This window comes from Pogona vitticeps, chromosome 10 (genome assembly GCF_051106095.1).
Source record: "Pogona vitticeps strain Pit_001003342236 chromosome 10, PviZW2.1, whole genome shotgun sequence".
Lineage (NCBI taxonomy): Eukaryota > Metazoa > Chordata > Lepidosauria > Squamata > Agamidae > Pogona > Pogona vitticeps.
In genome coordinates this window covers 603,678-622,717 of record NC_135792.1, presented here as the reverse complement: position 1 = coordinate 622,717, position 19,040 = coordinate 603,678, and the positions used below count along the sequence as shown (strand labels likewise).

The 19,040-nt window shown below is 50.6% G+C and overlaps 1 protein-coding gene across 5 annotated transcripts in view; it reads right to left on the bottom strand.

Annotated features, from left to right (window-relative positions):
- Window positions 1-19,040, bottom strand: part of ZC3H18 (zinc finger CCCH-type containing 18) — a 40,529-nt gene that overhangs the window by 9,656 nt on the left and 11,833 nt on the right. For all 5 annotated transcript variants that reach the window (XM_072980876.2, XM_072980873.2, XM_072980878.2 and 2 more), the window contains 7 exons: window positions 18,757-18,914; window positions 16,888-16,920; window positions 14,826-14,952; window positions 13,673-13,947; window positions 3,877-4,095; window positions 3,230-3,349; window positions 13-114 (listed from right to left, as the gene is read on the bottom strand). In XM_072980876.2, coding sequence (XP_072836977.2) covers window positions 13-114; window positions 3,230-3,349; window positions 3,877-4,095; window positions 13,673-13,947; window positions 14,826-14,952; window positions 16,888-16,920; window positions 18,757-18,914 — 1,034 coding nt within the window. The remainder of the gene's footprint in view (window positions 1-12; window positions 115-3,229; window positions 3,350-3,876; window positions 4,096-13,672; window positions 13,948-14,825; window positions 14,953-16,887; window positions 16,921-18,756; window positions 18,915-19,040) is intronic.

The following is a 19,040-nucleotide window of genomic DNA, read 5'->3' as shown; positions in this document are numbered from 1 at the left end:
CAGCGACCTTACCCCTTTGCAGCAGGCGCCACAGGCTCTCCCTTAGCTTTGGAAGGAGGTTTGTGCGGAGAAGGTGTCGGGGAAGGAGACGGAGAAGAGGAGAAGGACCGCGACCTGCAGAGTTTGGACAAGAAAATGCAAGATGCCGTTCAGACTTGGGGCACTCCTGCAGCCCAGCCTTTTAACTGGTCTAACAAGGTTCAGTTAATCGACCAGTCGGATTTTTGAAACATTTACTTCTCTAGAAGAACCACCATCAACGGGTTTTAGTTAACAGTGATTGTGAAACAAGGAAAATAATCTTTTTTTAAAAAGTGGAAGGCACTGTTAATAACTTTTAATGACCTTAGATAAGCACTTTCCACGGACGTGAGCATTTCAAGTAACACTCTTTGGTTTTTATGACAGAGGGAACATCACGGCCTGGCGTACAGTTATTTTGTTTTTCACGAAAGCGGAAAAGAAGCAAAGTAGAAGCAATGTGGCTTTTTTTGGGGGGGGGGAGGGTTAGCTCTAAAAATCCAAATATCTGGGACGTTCTCTTTGGTGAGGTCACGGCTCCCAGCCGTTCCTTGCGTGCCAAGCGGCTCCTGCCCACCCTCAGGGCTCCTTGTGCTCGAGACTTCCAGGATTCCCACGATCCAAGGCCTCAGATGATTAGAGAGCCAAAACCAGCCACCCCATCCCGGCTGCTTTCAAGGCGGAGTGCCTGCCTGCGTGCCGAGAGGCAGCTGGAGGAGCCCAGGATGGGCAGGAAGGAGGAGGCCTCCACATGGCACGTGGGCAAGGCGTGCCTCGTAAACTATGAAACCCAGGGACACACCTGCCGGGGTTTCCAGTAATCAGGGGAGGCGCCTCCCCACTCAGCTTGGCTTTCTGCCCCACAAGCCCCAAACTGCCCCACTTTCCATCCCCTCCAAGTCCTGGCCTGTGCCCAAGGATCTGTTCACTGGGAAAAGAACCCTGGTCCCTTTGGCTCGTTCCCCCAGGGACCGCTTCGAGTTGCCCCCAGTGAGGCCCTCCTGCTTACTGGAGTGAAAAGAATAGTGTTTTCAGCAACACTGCAGAACAGGAGAGAGGCAGCATGTGTGTGTGTGTGTGTGGGGGGGGAGTCGGGCCTTTGTCTGACTACCTCTTGGGTTCAGGGCAAAGGCAGGGAAGCCCTTCTCTCTCCAGAGGCCGAGGGCCAGTGGGGTTACATGGCTTCGCTGATAGGTGGTGTGGGGTGTGTGTGTGTGTGTGTGATGGTGTGTGTGTGTGTGATGGTGTGTGTTTTGGTTTTGCTTCACCCGGGTCCCCATCTTCTGCATCCCGCAACAGGAGCAGCTGTTATGGGGCGGCAGAGAGGAGACCCTTCTCTGCTGGGGCACCCTAACCTGTGCAACGCCTTCCCCAGGGGTCCCCAAGCAGCCTCATTTCCTCCGCCAATTAAAACCTGGATCCTGACCAAAACCAGTGTAGGCCACTGGGGGTGCATTTCTGCCATGCTCTGCGTGGCACAGGCAGTTTCCAAGGGCTTCAGAAGGTTTAGGCAGCTTCAAATTGGTCAGTGTGGATTTTTTTTTCCTGCACCCAGTTCCAGGATCTTTGGGTAGAGGGCAGGACATAAACGTTTAAAAAGTAATAATACTGCTTCTGAATTGAAGCCCTTTTCCTGGTGGCTGGAAGCCCAGGCTTGGCGGAGAGGAAAACCTGTGAAGGAGACCCTCCCAGGTAGTCCACCTGCCTGGGGATGCTAAGAAGAAGAATCCAGGGGCTGCAGGAGGAAGTGGAAGAGCAGCGGAAACCGCCTGGCTCAAGACATCATGGGGTTCTCGGCCAGTCACAGGATGCCATAAATACCTTTGCCTGTATTCTAACTGTGAACTTCAGAACTGCCTCTGTCCTTTGAAAGAGAAAATCTTTGTCGTGGGTCATAAGATGATCACCGTTTGTTTACGCAATTCTCGTTTTTTTTGCCACTCCTTCCCATAAAGGAGGATCATTCTGCCGTGCTTAGAGATTTCATCACTCTTTGTCACCGGCAAGAGCCGCCACCAATCCAAACACAGAAGACGGATCGTGACCGCCCTGGTCCTGTGCCCGTGTCAGAAACTGCCGCTAGCTTCCGCCACGTGCGGCAGGGCTGACGGCATCTATTTGAGATTTCCACCTAAAGGCTGTGTGCCTGAATGGGCGGGCTAGGAAGTGGGAAAGAATCTGGGCCAATTTTGGGGGGAGAGTTCCCCAGTTATGGGCATGTCATCCTGACCGCCATCCTGGTGGGAAATCAGGAACCTTGCAGTCCATCATCTCTGGACAACATCATATGAGAAAAAGTTCCTCTTTAGAACGACAGCTTGCAAGACCGCTCAGCCAGCACAGGCCAGAGTTTTTCATTACCGATACAAGGGGGTGGGGTGGGTGGAATCCTTTCTCAGCTCTGCTCTGAGGCCACCTACCCCAGTGGAGCTGGGTTCCTTGCACATTCAGATAGGCTGAGCTCACCCCTCGGGTCACCTCTAAGGCAAATGGTCACTCTACATGGGTCTTTCCCCCTCCCCTCCACCCTGCTCTGTCAAAGTACGACCAACCACATACTTCACAGAATTCACTATCTGAAGAAACTGGCCACACATGACTAGCCTTGATTATTTTAATAAGGCGACAAGATAAATCTGGGGCGGGGGGGGGGAGGAACCAGAGAAGCTCTACTAAGAGCTGGCCATCATGGCTGCTCTCTCTTGCTGGAGGGAGGGACTGGGGGAGCGAAAACTGCCTGGTCTAGAAGCAATTCCTACCCAGATTTTGGGGGAGTGGCCGCGGGACAGCCAGGAGGGTGGCGGTGCAGGAGAGCGACGGTCTTCGCACCCTGCCATAGTGAAACCTGGGAGCATTTAGTGAGCCACTGTGAGACGCAGGGAACTGGACTGGATGGACCTAGAGGTGGGAAGCTAAAGACCCCCTTATCTCTTCCTCCTCCTCCTCCTCCTCCTGTGGGGAGATGCACCGCGCACTAGACCAACCCCAGGCTCCTGCTGGCGGAAGCCTTCTCTCTGACAGCTGCCATAAAGACAAGGAAAGGTAAGGTCAGCCGGAAGGTCATCAGGTGCTCCGGCCTGGAGGCAGGCCAATGGCCCCACTTCCCCTCGGTTGGTGAGGCTTCCAGCTAAGGGGACCACAGGGCACGCCTCCTTTGGCCATCGTCGGGCATCAAGAGACCCCCGCGCAGAGGCCGGGGAAACCGTACCTGGACCGACTGCCTGAGAAGGAGCTGTGCCTGGAAGAGCGACTCGAGTAGGAGCTGTAGGAGGAAGAGCGAGAGCGCGAGGAGCCAGACCCGGAATAGGACGAGGAGCGAGAGGACGATCTGTAAGGAGAAGGTGGGGTGGGGGGAACAGTCAGCATTGGAAACACGCCCCACGGGCATTCGGGTTTCCAGCTCTTACTGCTTGAAGAAGCAGTGGAAGCTCCACCCACCCAAACCCTCCCCTCTCACCCCTGCAGGCTCTTCTGGGTTCGTTTCGGACCCAAAATCGTTGGGTGGCCCACCTTGAGCTTCCTTGGGACCCTTTTCCTTTCACATTCAAATGGCACCGAGGGGGGGCAGGGCAGGGCAGGGCAGGTCGGACGGACACACACACACACACACGAAAGTGGGCAGTATGACTTTTCTTGGGAAGAGCACCGGAGCGAAATGCCCCCCAGCACCCTTGAACTGCACCCTTCTTCAGAGCAGACCCCAATTCCTGCCACTGCACCCCCAAACCCCCGTTTCTAGCAAAGTCTCCTCCTCTCCCCGTCTCCCATGGGGACGGGGATCCTACCAGCCATCCTGAAAAGAGGCAAAGGGAAGGGACTCCCCTTGCGTCTCTGCTCACACACCCCTCCCGATACCTTGAGGAACCTGAGCCGGAGGCTGAGGAGGCCGAGGTTTTCCGGCGCCTGCGGGCACGGCTGGGCGAGGCAGACAGGCCGTGCTTCTTTTTGGGGGATTTCGACCGGCGCCAAGGGTCCTTCCACTCGTCGGCTCTCTTGGACTGGGACGGGGTGGTGGTGGTGGTGGTGGTGGTGGTGGTGGTCTCCTTCTCCTTCTTTGGTGGCTCAGGCTGGCGGCTGGAAGGCAGACCAAGAATATTACTCGGTGGGGAGAAGGTGCGCTTTGGGCGACGCACCCGCTGGGGGTGCATGTCCTCCTTGGCAAGCAAGGGGCTCAATCCCGGGGGAAACAGCCGGTTTGTATCAGGTGTCTCTGCTTTTCCAAAAGGAATTCAAAGTGGATTACAAAAGAGAAACAACAGCTATGATTTAGTTTAAAAAAGCATCACATATAGAGGAAAAATAGCAATGGAAGTGAGAAGCAGAAGTCATCTGAAGAATTCTACAACAATATTTTTTTAAAGAAGGAAATAACTCCACAGTAAACGTTGAAATAGATGTTTATTTTTTTCCCTATAAAGTTTACCGTCTACCTTTCCACAAAGCATGACCCAAGCAGCGAACCAACTGCAATAACAAACAATTAAAAGTCAACAGCCAAAGATCACATGAAGCGCAACGTAAACCTGTTAATGTATTTAAGAGACATCCCAGAGCAGGAAGAGAGGTCCCAGACAGACCCGCCAGCAAGGCAGCCTCCTGTGTGGGTGGGATGCAAAACGGATCTTTTGACGCAGGACAATCTCAGATGGGCAACCATCATCCTTAAGACAGGACAGCTTTCGAAGCCCCAAACTAGCCTTTCCCTATGGGGGGGGGGTGAGGGCTGCCCTCCCTCCATATACAGGCTGTCTTACAACTCCCATCGCACGGCCTGGGACGAGAGGGATACCAGCCCAACACATTGGGAGGGGAAAAGGTCAGGGAAGGCCATTTCCAGGACCCAAACTTCAAACGGAACACAGAATTCAATTTGCATGTGATTGTAGCTGATTCAAAGCCAAAGGCACCCAATGGCTTTGCTGAGCGGGGCTGTTCCTGTGGGCAGCGGGCGCCGATTCCTCTGGCCCTTCGGGAAAACTGGGGAAAAAAGGAGCTCTCTTTTCAACGGAGTGAGGGCCAAACGGAGACCTCTGCAGTCACTCGGCCTGGAGGGAACTAGGGCACAGGCAGCTTCCAATCAGATACCCTCACAACTTCACTGGGAGGGCGGTGGAATGCAACCCGCCCTGCTGCTGGAAAGACAGGGAGCAGGGAATCTTCACATCGGCTCGAAAGGGCAAAGATAAGCGTTGAGTTTGCTCTAGTCGGGGAAATCTCAGCACCACGAGAGAAGCAGGCCAGCAAAGGACAACTTCACTGCCATTTCTCAAAACACTCCTCTCAACCCACCCCCACACCGAGCAACTTTTCGTGGCTTCTTAATACCATGTAGCGATACTGCCTGAAAAGCCAACACAGAGCCTTTGAGCCCCGTCAAGGCTATAAAGTTTTATTTGACAACAGCTTTCACGGACAGCAGGCTGTCTTCCCTCTATTTCTCCAGGAAATGGGCTGCTCCTTCCAAAAGCTCATGCCAAATTATTGTATTTCCAATTACCCTGTATGGGTGTAAAAGCTGGATAGTAAAGAAAGCGGAAGGGGGAAAAATGATTTGTTTGAAATATTGTGATGGAGGAGAGCTTTGTGGATACTCTGGATCTCCAGAAAGATCAACAAGTAGGTCCTAGATCAAATCAAGCTTGACTTGAAACTGAGGCTGTCCTCCTTTGGGCATCTCCCGAGAAGGCTGGATTCTCTGGAAAAGACCATCACGCTAGGAAAGGTGGAAGGCAGTAGGAAACGAGGAGGGCCAAATACGAGATGGACTGACCCCCTTAAAGGAAGACACAGGCTTGAGTCTACAAGAGCTGAGGCGGGCAGCTCAGGAGAAGGGCATGTTTGGAAATAGCTCATTCATGGGGTCGCCGTAGGTTGTGGGAAACCTGATGGCACATAAAAACAACCAAGTGCCAAATAAAGCTGGTTAGGGATAAAAGTGCCAGAAACCTTTTGCCTATCTATGTCACCACACAGTAACGCAGCTGCCCACCATTTAAAAAAAAGTCTGAAAGGGACTCTTTTATTTCACACCACACTGTTAACATGTTTTTACCAATCCTGGCTGCGATTCAGACCTAGCCGTGCCAGGCAATGCTCTGGAAAACTGGAAACTTTCCAGTGAGGTGCTTTGCAAGCAAATGGGCACCACAGAGAAGGAAATAATGTGGCCCTTGCCCAGGGTGATTTTTTTATTGCTCAAGATAACCCCAGGGAATTCTACAGATGACAAGCTTTATGCTTTTAACCAAGGTAGTGGAATCTCTCTCTCTCTTTTTTTTATCCTTCACTTTCACAACGGACACAAAAGAACAAAAGAGCTGCATGAATGAAGTTCTTCTCGGTTGGAAGAGATCAGCACACCCAGATAACGCTCTGTCGCGGAGAGCTTGACGGGATACACAGAACTTTTTGGCCCTTGGCCGGGGAACTCTTACTTTATCAGCTACAGCAAAGTGAAAGTCCAGTGGGATGGAGGCGGAGGGCACTGCGGTGATGAACCGCCACCCACCCCTTCCAACGACTTCGAGCCCAGTCCCTGCCTCTGTCCAATTCAAGCCTGTCGGTTTTCGACAGCCTTCAAGGATCTGCTGCTTCCTAGATTCCAGAGGGCTCACATTCCCACACTGGATCATGTGTGTACAAGCCCTCTACTTATAAAGGTAAACTGTCAAATATCCATCTGTACACTGTAGGGAAAAAAAAGGTGAAACGCACAGGCTGGAAGTTGCACTAGAGCAGGCCCACTGAATCCGTGGGAATATGGGGAGTCTGTATGTTCCATTGGTTTGAACAGGCCTGCTCCAAGTCACGTGACTTAATAGGAAGTCATGACTACATTAGGCCGAAGTGGATCAATGGAACTGATGAAGACGCTGACTCGCCAATCCCCACAAATTCAACGGGCCTACTCTAGTGCAACTTCCTGCGACAGGAATTTGGCCATCGTGCAAAAACAGTTTCCCTAAGGAAACTGTTTCAGCTAGAAGGCTCTTGCATTACAGCAATGCTGCATTTGCTTTGGAAATCTGCCACAAACAAATCACGCTTTGTTCTGGCAGGCTGCTTCGTTTCAAGAGGAAACCAAGAAGATAAATCTGGACCTGTGCCAGGGCACCGAATGAAAGAGCGAGGAAGAGCGAGAGAGAAAAACCCCTAGGAATGTTTTAATGCAAAGGGCCACGCAATTCTGTTACGTAGCCTGAGAAATGATCTTCCGCTGGGGGAAAACGTCTCCCCCCCCCCAATGCTCCGTGTGTGACATAAGCAAGCCGGGCTAATCTTATCGGGCAGGAGAGCTCAGTGTCTGCACAGCCCCTGACAAGGGTTAAGACAACACTCCACTTCAGAAGGCAGGAAGTCCAGCTAGGAAGGAAGTCTAAAAATATATCTAAAAAAAAAAAAATTAAGAAAGGTGACACAATGACATCACTCCAAATTTCCCAGGATTGACAACAGGAAATGAAAGACCTGGAAGTGGGTTGCTCAACCGACGCCCGATTTAAACATTCAAGGTAGCATTCTGGACACACATCCCTCTGGGTCTGATAAAAGGTGGCCTTTAAAAATGTCAGGTGGTGTCTTTGAAATCCAGACTGGGGTTGATCCGATCCAGGGGAGAGAGAAAACAAATCGGCAGCCCGGGGTTAGCATTTTGATTTCAAACCACCTCAAGTCACAAAATGACCAGCGAGCATCTGCATCACCCCCCAAGCACTGTTCCCCTGAGCTGGATGCCGGACCTGGGTGGGGGGGGGCAACAGGGCCTCCTCTGGCCCGGGGTGGCTTTGGTGCCGACAGGTTTTTTGGATCTGGCAAAAAGGAGAGCTTGATTTGCCTGGAAAAAAGGTTCCAGGTTTGACCTTTAAAGAAGAGCACCTGCAGGCAAACAAAGCAGGTTCCCCCAGGACTGGGATCTGCTCTTCCCATCCATCCGAGGTTTCTCTGTTTGTTACTTCTGTTTTAACACTCAGCCAGAGGAAAACCAGCTTAGAATTTAGTGATTTTTTTAGGCAGCCCTAATAAGCGTTACAGCTACACTCACGTGTAAAAATGCATATATCCCTGGGGGCATTTTTCCCTCAAGTTTTTAACCGTCCCTGTTTTACACACTGTTGAACTGCCTATTGGAGGACAGTTTTGTCAAAATATGTGGGCACCAACATTGTTTTTTTTAAGTTGTTCACACTGTAATTGCCTTAAAACTATTTGCTTTTAATTGCATTTTAAAATTTTTTGTTTGTCAATTTAAGCCACCTCATCAGGGCCATGCCCTAAATGTCCACCTAGAAGTATATGAAGAAAGAAACTGCGTTGTTGTATTAGGCTAAGCAGAGTTCTAGTAAGGCTAAGACAGATTTCTTAAAAATAATAATAATAATGGGAAAAATCCACTGAGGAACATGAGGGTCTTAAGGACCATGAAGACCAAACACCAGTAACAACATTAAAAAAGGAATAAAGAAAAGATAACAAGAACTATTAAGACAAAAAGAATTTCAGGTTTTCAAGGGAGTTGTACTAAGCAGACAGCAGGCCAATCTCAAAGCATCCTCAGTATCATGGCTTAATGGGAAAATTGATACATAATTTGATTAACAGCAGACCACTGGCAGCATCGGACTGGTCAACGGAACGGTGTATTAAGCCTAATTAATTCACTATAAGTATGTGTAATTAAATGTCACCTTGGGGCCAAGCAGGTCTCCACACTGAGATCAAGAGACACCTTCTGACACATAATGCCCAATTTCTTTCACCCTTCTGTTTAGGCTCGCTGTTTTTAAGCTGAATGAGGTTTTAGCTGACACCTGATTTGGCATTACGTAAGAGCTGAGTACTGTCTGCCAGCTTTATCTTGCCATCTATCTCAGAGAGCCATCGAGCAGGATGAGAGGGCTAAGGCAGAGGGGAGGTCAAACAAAGCATGAACATGGCGCATCTCCAGGCCAACGTAAATGGACCTTGCAAGACTGGATAATTCCGTCTCTGAAACTAAAAAGCTGTTATGTGAGAGCTGGGTACCAGCCCAGTCTCTTGTGAAATACAGTACATGAAAAAAGGATGGTTACTCACTACAGCCCAGTATTTCCTGTAGTTAAGGATATTACTTGGTATCATGCAATAGGGAAAAAAACCCCAGCCTGGACCAATGAAGGCCACCATGTGACTAATCAAGAGGGGACTCAGAACACTCAAGGAATCGCAAGAATTGCATACACTTGGGCTTGCTAAATCCTGCTCTCGCAAGGTCGCGGTTCTGTCTGTGTGCAAGGGCAGTCATGAAATTACAGGGATTGCTGCCACTCCCTTCCGGCAGCAGAGCTGATTCTAACACTTTCCCGTTTACTCCACAGGGATGTGTTGAAGGCTCTCTGGCTGACAACCAGGTGTGCTAGCTGGAGGCAGAGGCACCGTCAAGACACACCCTTCTGCGGGCAACGTTTGGCCCTCCAGACGGCTAGTGGACTCTCGTTGGCTAGCGCTGGCCACGGCCGATGGAAGCTGCAGCCTAACAACTTCTGGAAGGCTGCCCTTTATCCACACGTGTCCAGGAGAATAAGGCTGCAGGTGGAGGAAAAAGCCAACACGGACAGCCCAGAGAGCTGCATTTGCCTTTAAGATGCGGAAAGATGATGGAGGAGACAGAGAACCTCCAACAGATGTTCTGCTCCATGGAGTTCCTTGCTGATCCATGGTCAGCAAGCAATCTTGCTATGAATCCTCTCCAGCTTCCAAAGCCTATTCTGCCACCTCAGGGCTGACAGACTGATAGGAGGCCCGTCAGGAGAAGGCAGAAAGCGTCCTCGCTCAAGGGGCACCAGGCCTGCCTTGCAAACCGGTCCCCCAGAAGAACCTAGCTGACAAAATATTTTAACAAGCTGCACATGCAAATGTTGGAAAGCTAAACAGAAACGTGGCAAGGCCTTCCTCTGCTATCCTCAGCCAGGACAGACAAGGCTGGGCCCAACAGACAGAAAGCCAAACCTGGGGGAAGGTAGTTTCCTACAGTAGGTGGGCAAACAAAACCACGAGGATTTCAGAGTGGCTATTTCACCGTACGGGGCTGACTGAAACGGATGGGCAGAACACAAGCCTGGGACAAACAAAGCTGTTTTCAAATTGGGTTTCTGCACAGTGTTGCATCATCCCTAGATTAGCAGAGATTATCTTCCAATAAATAGATCATAATGCGACCAAAGAACTGGCTTGAGATGTCATCACTGCGGGATGCAAGGTGAACTGAAAAGGGAATACTGGTGCTTAAAAAAAAAAAACACACCTCTCCTTCTTTAGCTCTGAATCACCTTGGCAGCCTTCCTGCACACTGAGCTACTGCCTTGAACACATACCTGAAAATTCTCTTGTGCACTTCTAAGCCCTCCTTCTCTCGCCCTTGCCCATCCCGCTGCGTCCGGTTCCTGTTCAGTGGTTGGGGAGAGAAGAGAGATTCCTCCTCCCCACCACCACCACCTCCTCCCCCTAGAGTTAAGCTGAACTTCTGGGGAGGCATCTTTCCCATGGTGGAGAGAAGCCACGTGGCCTCACAGCCTTTCCTGGTGTGTGGGCTCTCGTTCTCTGAAGGGATACAGACGACACAGGGAATTCCCCCATTACTTAGCACCTTTCCTCTAAGCAGCAAAGGATGCTGGATGCGTGCATGTGTGGGTGCGTGCACAAGCACACACCCCTACAATGTTTAACAATGCAGAATGGAAGATATGATGATCTGCAAAGAACGAGGACCCTTTGAAAACCTCAAGCGATGGAAGAGTGGCATAGGTGCCACCGGTGGCTCATCACCCAAGGCAGGGAGGGCACCAGTCCTTCCCCTTGCAGGAAGACGCCCCCTCCCTGTGTCTGACGGTGGGCGGCGTGCTGGCTAGCGACTGGACCAGACCGCTGGTCCCTCGGGCCGAGAACTGCCCTGAACTGGCAACTGGCAGCTGCACCGAGCCCTGAGACCCGGCCTGTTCTAGCCCTGAGACACTGAATCTGAGACCTTCTGTATCCCTGCCTGGCAATTACACCTCCTTCCTTCCCACACGGCAGACCCTTCTTTTTTTCCCCACTGGCAAGGAGAGCCTCCACTGATGTGGTCCTGGAAGCGATGGCAGGGTCTGAAATGGCAGGTGGCATAAAACACACACCTTGCTCCCCTCAACTCGGCACAGGAGGAAACTAGTAACCTGCCTAAGAATGGTTTCATCTGCCTCTTCTTCCCAGCTAGGAAAACATCAAAACACCTTTGACTAAACGAACAGACAAAAATTAGCAAGACAAAACCCTTCTAGGAAAGTTCAGACGCTTGTGCATCATTTTTGGATTTTAGCCCGGGGGCCAGCTACTTGTGTGATACCACGACAGACGACAACGCCCAGACCAGCACACGCCATACGGGGAAAGGCCAAGGGCACCCTGGCCACTGCAGGCGCTCACCTGAGGCTGAGCCCCAACGGTCTGAATTCCGAAATCAGTCTCCGAGTCTCCGCAAGGGTTGGGGGAGTGAGTTTAGGAAAGTTCCTCTGCTGGACCAAAAGGCCAGGACCTGCCCAGGCACAGCAGGGTCAGCTTGTGGGTCACAAGGTGTTTCTTGCTCACTCCTTTTCTCCAGTCATGCAGGCCACAAAAAGGGGCCAAGCCCAAAGAGAAATAAATCAGATGAGGCTAGAAGCTCACATCCAGTTTGGGGGTGTAGGCTTGGTGATGGTGGGGAATCACTCAGTGGGGATTAAATTGGGGCAGTGGGGCCCCCTGCAAACTCCATGCACGGGAAAGACAGAGAACAGCCTTGGAGAAAGGGGTGACCCTCTCGGGAGGCTGCTGGTGGTTCCTGAGCTGTGTCCCCTCGCCAGGCGCCTCCCTTGGGTCTCACGGCTCCCACTGCCCCTGGCTTAACCTGTTTTGCTAGTGCCCACAGGAGCTTCCTGCCAGAACAGGCCCTTCAGATGGGGAGACTTCAGCCAGTCACATGAACACCCGGCCGGCGTCAGCCCAAGACGACGCAAGAGGCTGGAGTTGCCGAGAGCTGAGCCAAGTGCCAACAATTAGGGAAAGCACAGGAGTCTATAAATAAACTCACTGCACGCTAAGTTACTCCCACGGAAAGGATGAAGCTGGCAGGTTTAGCACGAAGAATTTCAGAAGAACACATTAAACAAACGGCCAGACTGTTCACTTCTTTGAAGGCTAAATTGAGATCTATAATTAGAAATGTTATAATTGGAACTTGACGGAGGCTGGAGGAAAAATAAAGCAAGGCCCTTGTTTTCCTGACCAGAAGGGTCACAGCTAAGGGTGTCAGCTACTGGTTAAGGAGTAGCAACCAATTAATCATGAATAAGTGATACAGCATCAGTAAAAATAACAATTCATTTTAAAAGCACACACAGCAAACTTCTCACATCTGCCATTTCTCAAATCTGCACAGGTTTACAAATAAAAGTGATGAATTATGCTGCAAACAGAAAGGTGGCCTCTTCCTGAGTTGTTCTTTACATGCTTTTGGCACAGAAGGGCTCTGATATTTCCCTTTAAAACTCTTTCTGCTATTGATGATAAAGGGAGAATACAGCCACGAGGCAGGGCAATACCTTTATTAGGTCACTAAAAGAGTAAGAGGAGCTTTCCAGAACTCTTTAGCTGGCAAAGGTGGTGCAGATCTTGGGAGCGGGTGGGTGGCAAGGGGTGCCTGGGTGGAGGCCAAAAGTTCCAAGTTTGAGCCAGAGGTTCTCCCCAGGGGCAGTCTGGCTTCCTGAGCCGTGGGCAGAACATCCGGCTCACATTTGGAATGATCTGCCTTAACCCCAAGTTCTGTATCACCGTTGCCCGATGACGAGTTCCAAAGAGATGTTGAGAACTCATCTCCTTGGTACCTGTTTAGCGATCCGATAAAAGGATTGCCCAACCTCAGCCTTGGCAGGTAGGAGTGGATCACATGGTTGGTTTTTGGCACCTGGTGAGGCAACAAGGTGAAATGATGCTGATCTACTCCTAGCAAGCATGGAATGCCTGCCCCCGAATACTTCAGAAAGAGAAGCATCCACTTCCTTGCAACTGGAAACTGACCTGGCTTTGCCAGAACATCCACTGGGGAGCCGGGGAAACTTGGCTTTTAGCAATCCATGGCCATCTCAGTCTTACTCCCAAGTTACTCCACCTGGTTATTCATCAGTTGGGTAATTTACATAAGGGGCCTTGCGGAGCAGCTGGGACACAGGACACTTTCACAGTAGCGCCCTCAGGCGGCCAAAGGCCAAGCCAACGAGGCCAGCAGTGAAACCAAGAGGGTAAAAGATGCCAGAGAGGGGCTGAGGAAGCAGGTGTGCGGTGGGCAGCGCTTGCGGTCCTGACCCCAAGGAAAAAAAGTGTGTGTTTATAGAGAAAAGAAAAGAAAAAGACTATAGGTTAGATAAACAAATGACCCAGAAAAAGGGAAAAAAAACCAATGCAGGCAAAATTGAAGAAATAATGTCCATAGGATTAGCTCCTTGGGAACTATCTCAGCGGTGCTCAACAGAGCATATAACAAACAAAGCCCTCCACTTTGCACCCTCAACCCCCAACCCCTCTGGGGCGCCGGCCTGCGAGGATCAAACCTCGCATCCTCCCTGGCAGAGCATCGGCCGCATGAAAGGGAAAGGGCAGCCCGTACCTTGCTGGCTGCGGGGATCGGGGCTTGGCCTTCTCTTTTTCCTTCTCTCGCTCTTTCTCGCGGTCCCGGTCTCGGTGCTGGCGGTCCTTCTCGTCCCTCTTGATCCGCTCCCTTTCGCGCTCCCACTCCTCTTTCCGCCGCTGGCGCTCCTTGTCGCGCTCCCGTTCCCTTTCCCTTTCCCGCTCTCGTTGCCGCCGCTCACGCTCCCGTTCTCGCTCCCGTTCTCGCTCCCGCTCGCGCTGTCGGTTCTCTCTTTCCCGTTCTCTCTCCCTTTCCTATGGAAGCAAAGATAAAAAAACAACATGAGGACTGCTCTTCTGCCCCGTGTGTGTGTGTGTGTGTTGCTGGATGTCTTCTGAGCAGACGAAAGGGTGTTTAAAGCTCATCCCTTTAGCCACCCGTCGTGGGAGAGAGCACCCTGGGAAATTAAGGCCACTGGCTTCTCATCAGACAAAAGGATCAGTCTGGAAAACTGACGAGCGTGGCTTGGTGGTGCCTCTCTCTTTGCCCGAGAATAGATGGGCCCTCCGTGGCACAAGAAGGGCTGTGTGTCTGTGATTACTCCCCAGACCAGGACTAAGGGTTGGCTCTGCATTTCAGATGTTACTGGTTGCAGGCAGGACAGGCTGCCATCTGTAACTAGTTACTTTTTCGGGAATAGCAAATTTACATTTCAAAAGCGGCAGAACAACAAGGAACAAAGTTACTTTACTGATCTAATGAGTACATGCTTCACAGTTACTTAGAGAGGGCATTTTAAAGACATCTTGGCAGGAAATTCTCAAAAGTTTTGGGCCCATCTCTTAAGCCGGGCTTTTTTTTTTTTTTTTACTGTAATGGAAACTAACAGAAAAGCAGGAAGCATCCAACACGTAATGTAAAGAGTTCCTTTTTCACACATTGCAACAAGTAATGACAGTAGGTTACTTTTCCGACAGTCTCAGTAATGGGAGCAAATTATTATCCCCCCCCCCGCAAAAAAGTCACCTTTCAAGCTCTGACTATGCAGATGCAAAAGTGATGCATATGCTATACTCAGACAGCAGATGAACGGAGTGGAGGACTGTACGCTGGCGCCCAAGTGGTTCTCTGGAACCTTCAAGGGGCTGAGGCAGCCAAAGGACAACAGCCCCGGAGGGAGCATTATACTGACCTTACTTAGTCTGTAGTTCCGATATGGATCCGGATCTGTGTACTGTACCCTGAAGTTCTCATACTGCCCACCTCGCCAGAAGCGCTCTATTTCATAATCGTAATAAGGATCCGTGTAAGGGTCGGCCCTGCAGAGGTTTCAAAAAGGAGGGAATTGTCTGATGGGAGCAGCACTGCACAACGTCCCCACCAACGGCGGCAGAAACACCCTATTCAACCACCACCAGCGCTTACAAGCAAAACCGAAAGCCAGCCTCCCAGAATTGATTGGAAAAGTCACAGGGGCAAGACAACCGTAACCTCTCGTTTGTGTGGTCAGCTCAAGGCCCAACCAGGTCAACCACCATTGCTTCAACAATAAGACACCTTAGAGCACCTTAAAGGGTAGCATGGTTTGGCCAGATGAGGTTTTGTGCCTGGCAGCCCACTCGGCTGCAGCTTATGAAAGCCAATGAGACACAAAACTTCTCGGCCTTTAGGGTCTTCCTTGTTATTTCTGTTGCAACAGGCTAATAAGGAAACTTCTGCTCAGCAAGACTTGCTTTCCCTCAGCTCCCACTACTGCCTCTGGACAGAGGCCCAGACCCGGCGGGTGTGGCTCCCATGTTGTAGAATGCCAGGGCACTCATGCCCTGGAGGAAAAAGATCAGGAGGCTACAGCGGTATGTTCGGCACTAAAGGGCTGTGATCGTTTGATACACACCAGGTAAGCCTGCGCACAAGCAAGGCCGGTAAGAAAACACAGCAGCTGGAATCGGGACTTCCTTGACCACTGGACAAAACTCAGAAAAGTGCCAAGGGACTCGTTAAAGTATTGGGGGTGGGGAGGGAGAGAGACTGGGTCTCTCCAAGCCTGCAGGCAAGGCCTGGTGTCGGCTATGGAAAAAGAGGAGGAGGAGGAGGAGGAGGAGGAGGAGGAGGGTGGAACCAGACACAGCGCTTGTTTGGCAGACATCAGCAGTGACCTCCATTCCTCGGGATTTACGAAGCAAGGTTGACATCTGATCAACTGATCCACTCAGAGGCATCCTGAGGGGAACTTCAAAGGGTGTTTTCCAATTAATCAGGCACCAAGGCTTTTTTAAAAAGTGCCTCTGAAAAAAGATGCTGAACCCTCTTTTCTCTCAAAGGAGGGAATGCCTCGGGAGGAGGCCTCCTCCGACACATGCACACGTCACCTCGACACAGAAGATCCTTCTTGCTTCGGAATGATGGTACTCACTTCGGACAAACATTGAATCCCGGTGTTTGTCAACTCAAAGCCAGGGCCAGAATGCACCGGGCATGCACAGCTTTTCCAAGGCTTACGCCAGGAGGTATCCTGTCTGCGCTTGTGCATGTATAAGCCCCACTGAAAACAATGGGGTGGGGATAAGCTGGAGATCAGAAAAGATCTGCAAGAGGCAGCCTTATGCTGTCTTCACGGTCAAGAGCATACCAACTTAAGACAAAAACCCATAATAGCAAGTAAAGACAGCTTTGGGGTTAAAGGCTGAAATGGCTACAGTTGTGCTGCAAAGCAACCTTCCTTCCTTCCTTCCTTCCACAGTATCCAACACTACTCAAGGAGGTTTACACATAAAAACAATAACCCAAACATCAGCAAATAACAAAAACACTTTTAAGAATACAAACACGTCATTTAGAAAACTTAGAACGGTAACAATGTTCTATGAAAGAGGGAGGCTCTGACTCTTGCGATCCCAGTTATTTAGGAGAGAACGCCAAAGAGAGAACGAAGGCATCGGGATGCCGTTACAGCGGCTGTTTTGCGCAAAGCCTTCCTAGGAGGAATGCCACCAAAAAAACGCCCGCCATTGGTCTCAACCCCCAGCTGTGCCCGGTTGCTTAAGAGCATTGCATTTGCAGTAAACGTTTATAAGACTCAACCAACAGCTGGCAACCTCTAAACCAGAATGGGTGCCAGTAAGAACTGGCCCACTGGAAGCCAAGCCTTATGCAACGGCGGGTGACTGATCTAAGAATGCCTAAGAATTGCAAGGGATCAAAATGAAAGCAACAGAGCCCAGCTGTAAATACAAGGGAGATTACAGACTGCTTACCCGTAGTTAATGTTCTCTTTGATGTCCACCTCACTGGAGTTTTTCCAAGAAAGCGGGATTGGGGGAAAGAGAGGAGATTTATGAACTGGTCAACCATCTTCACACATCATAAAGTAATCTGAATGCAAGCTCGAACTGCTTTTAAAATGTTTAGCTCTATGAGGAAAGGCAGCGATGGGGAGTCTTGTGGAACATTATTCCAAGATCTGAAAACTGGAGTCCCCAGCAGGATGACTTGAGGGCAGTTACATCACGTGGCAACCACCAGGCTAGAAACCCCTCTAAAAATTGTTTTAATTTTAAAAAACACACACACAGAGGACTAAGAGGCTATAAAGCGGAACAATTAGTCCCCAGCACCCTTTCTACAAAGAACTTGGGGCAGACATAGTCCACAAATGCCTCTGAACCCTAGGCTGACACAGAGATATTCATCGGCAATAAAACAGCAAAGGCCTGCAGCTCGGCTCTCCCAAAGAGATGCAGAAAGGAAGTGGGAAGTGAGGTGCTCATTGCAGGGGACCACATCCTAAGAGGCACTCCGAAACCACTTAACCAAGCTGATCGGCTGATACCTGGAATCAAAGCCAGACTTGAAGGGATGCCTTGCAGTTCCAAGGCCTCCTCAAGCCCAGGGCGGAAAGGGCGAGACCCAAACTGGCTGGGAGGGAGTTTTTTAGATTTGGGACCACAGCCAAAAAAAAAAAAAAAAAAAAAAAAAAAAGAAAGAAAGAAAGAAAGAAAGAAAAAGAAAAGAAAAAAAGAAAAAGAAAAGAAAAAAGAGGGGCTTGTTCCAGTGAGCCAAGTGTGGGGCCTTGGGAGGCAACCAGCCTTTCAAAGACACTCTTGCATCCTTCTAAGCACATCACCCCCACGCCCTACGAGTGCAAAAAAAGTGGTTTGTAAGGAAACACAGAGGAAGGACAAAACCATTTCTTTTCTGTCCCTCGAGGCTTCCAGATGTAGCAGTTTCCAAACAGAACCCAGTTTTCAAGTAAAAATCTGATTTTGATGTTTTTTTAAAAATGTATATTTATATATTCTTTTGATGGAGATTTTCACGCCAAAACCTGCGCTCACAGAGGGTGCCGTCTGGAACACAAAGAGGAGACCCTGTCCCATCTTGAGGTCACCGCTCCATCTCACTGGGTCCTGTGAGGAGGCTGCAGTGCCCGGGTGGGGGTGGGGGTGGCAGGGTGCAGCCCACACTAAATAGGGTCAAAGAGGGAGATCTTTGAAGGGCTGATTCACGAAAGGCTGGGGCCAGCTGCCATGCCAACCAAGGCTGTGATTCGTACACACACTGCGCCAGTGGGAGTTGCTGGCGCTCCAAGGAGGTTCACCTGACCTACTTTCTAAACAATGGGGCAGACCTTGCAGTGGGATAATACTGGCAGCTCCCTGGCCCTAGAAGTGAAACAGATACAGGGGGTGGCTTGTGCACTGGGAGCAGAGAGCACGTCTGTTTTACTCCCACTCAAGGCACTGACAAAAGGAAGGCATACAGATGTTTTCAAAGGATGGTTCTGCAGTAGATCAAAAACCACCGCAGCTACCCCACAGGACATGTGCAACCCTGCTGGGTGAAGGAAGGGCTCTCAAAAGGCCGAGGCTTCTGGGAAAGCCAACACTGCCCCCTAGTGGACGGCTGCATGATCTGCAGAAGAAAGCTCAGGAAGGGTGGGCATTTGGAGCAGGGGGGAGCCTTCGCACCCTCCCCACTTTGAGGGCAATCACCTTCCATCACCCCAGCCCAACTCAGCCAGTGTTGAGGGACACGGACGCCCCCCCCCCCCCACACTCCTGACTACAAGAGGAGCCGGCACTGCTAGTTTCCCTTTTGCTTGGCTGTGCGAGGCAGAACCTTACGTTGATTCCCGGACATCTCGAGTGATGCGATAGTTCCAGTCCCGGAAAAATTCATTCTCTTTGTCAAATTCGCGCTCATCTTCCCCGATGGTCACTGTAAACCGCTTCTCCTCAAAGTCAGGCTCCTGCTCTTTCCTCATGGTGGCCTTTTTCAAGACCTAGGAGGGCGAGAGGAACAGGAGTCGTCAGCTGCTCTTTGTTCCGCCTCGAGGACTGTTTACAGGACAGGTTTTTAAAAGTTTAATAAATGAACAAATAAATGAAGTGGCAGTGGCCTGCTGCAG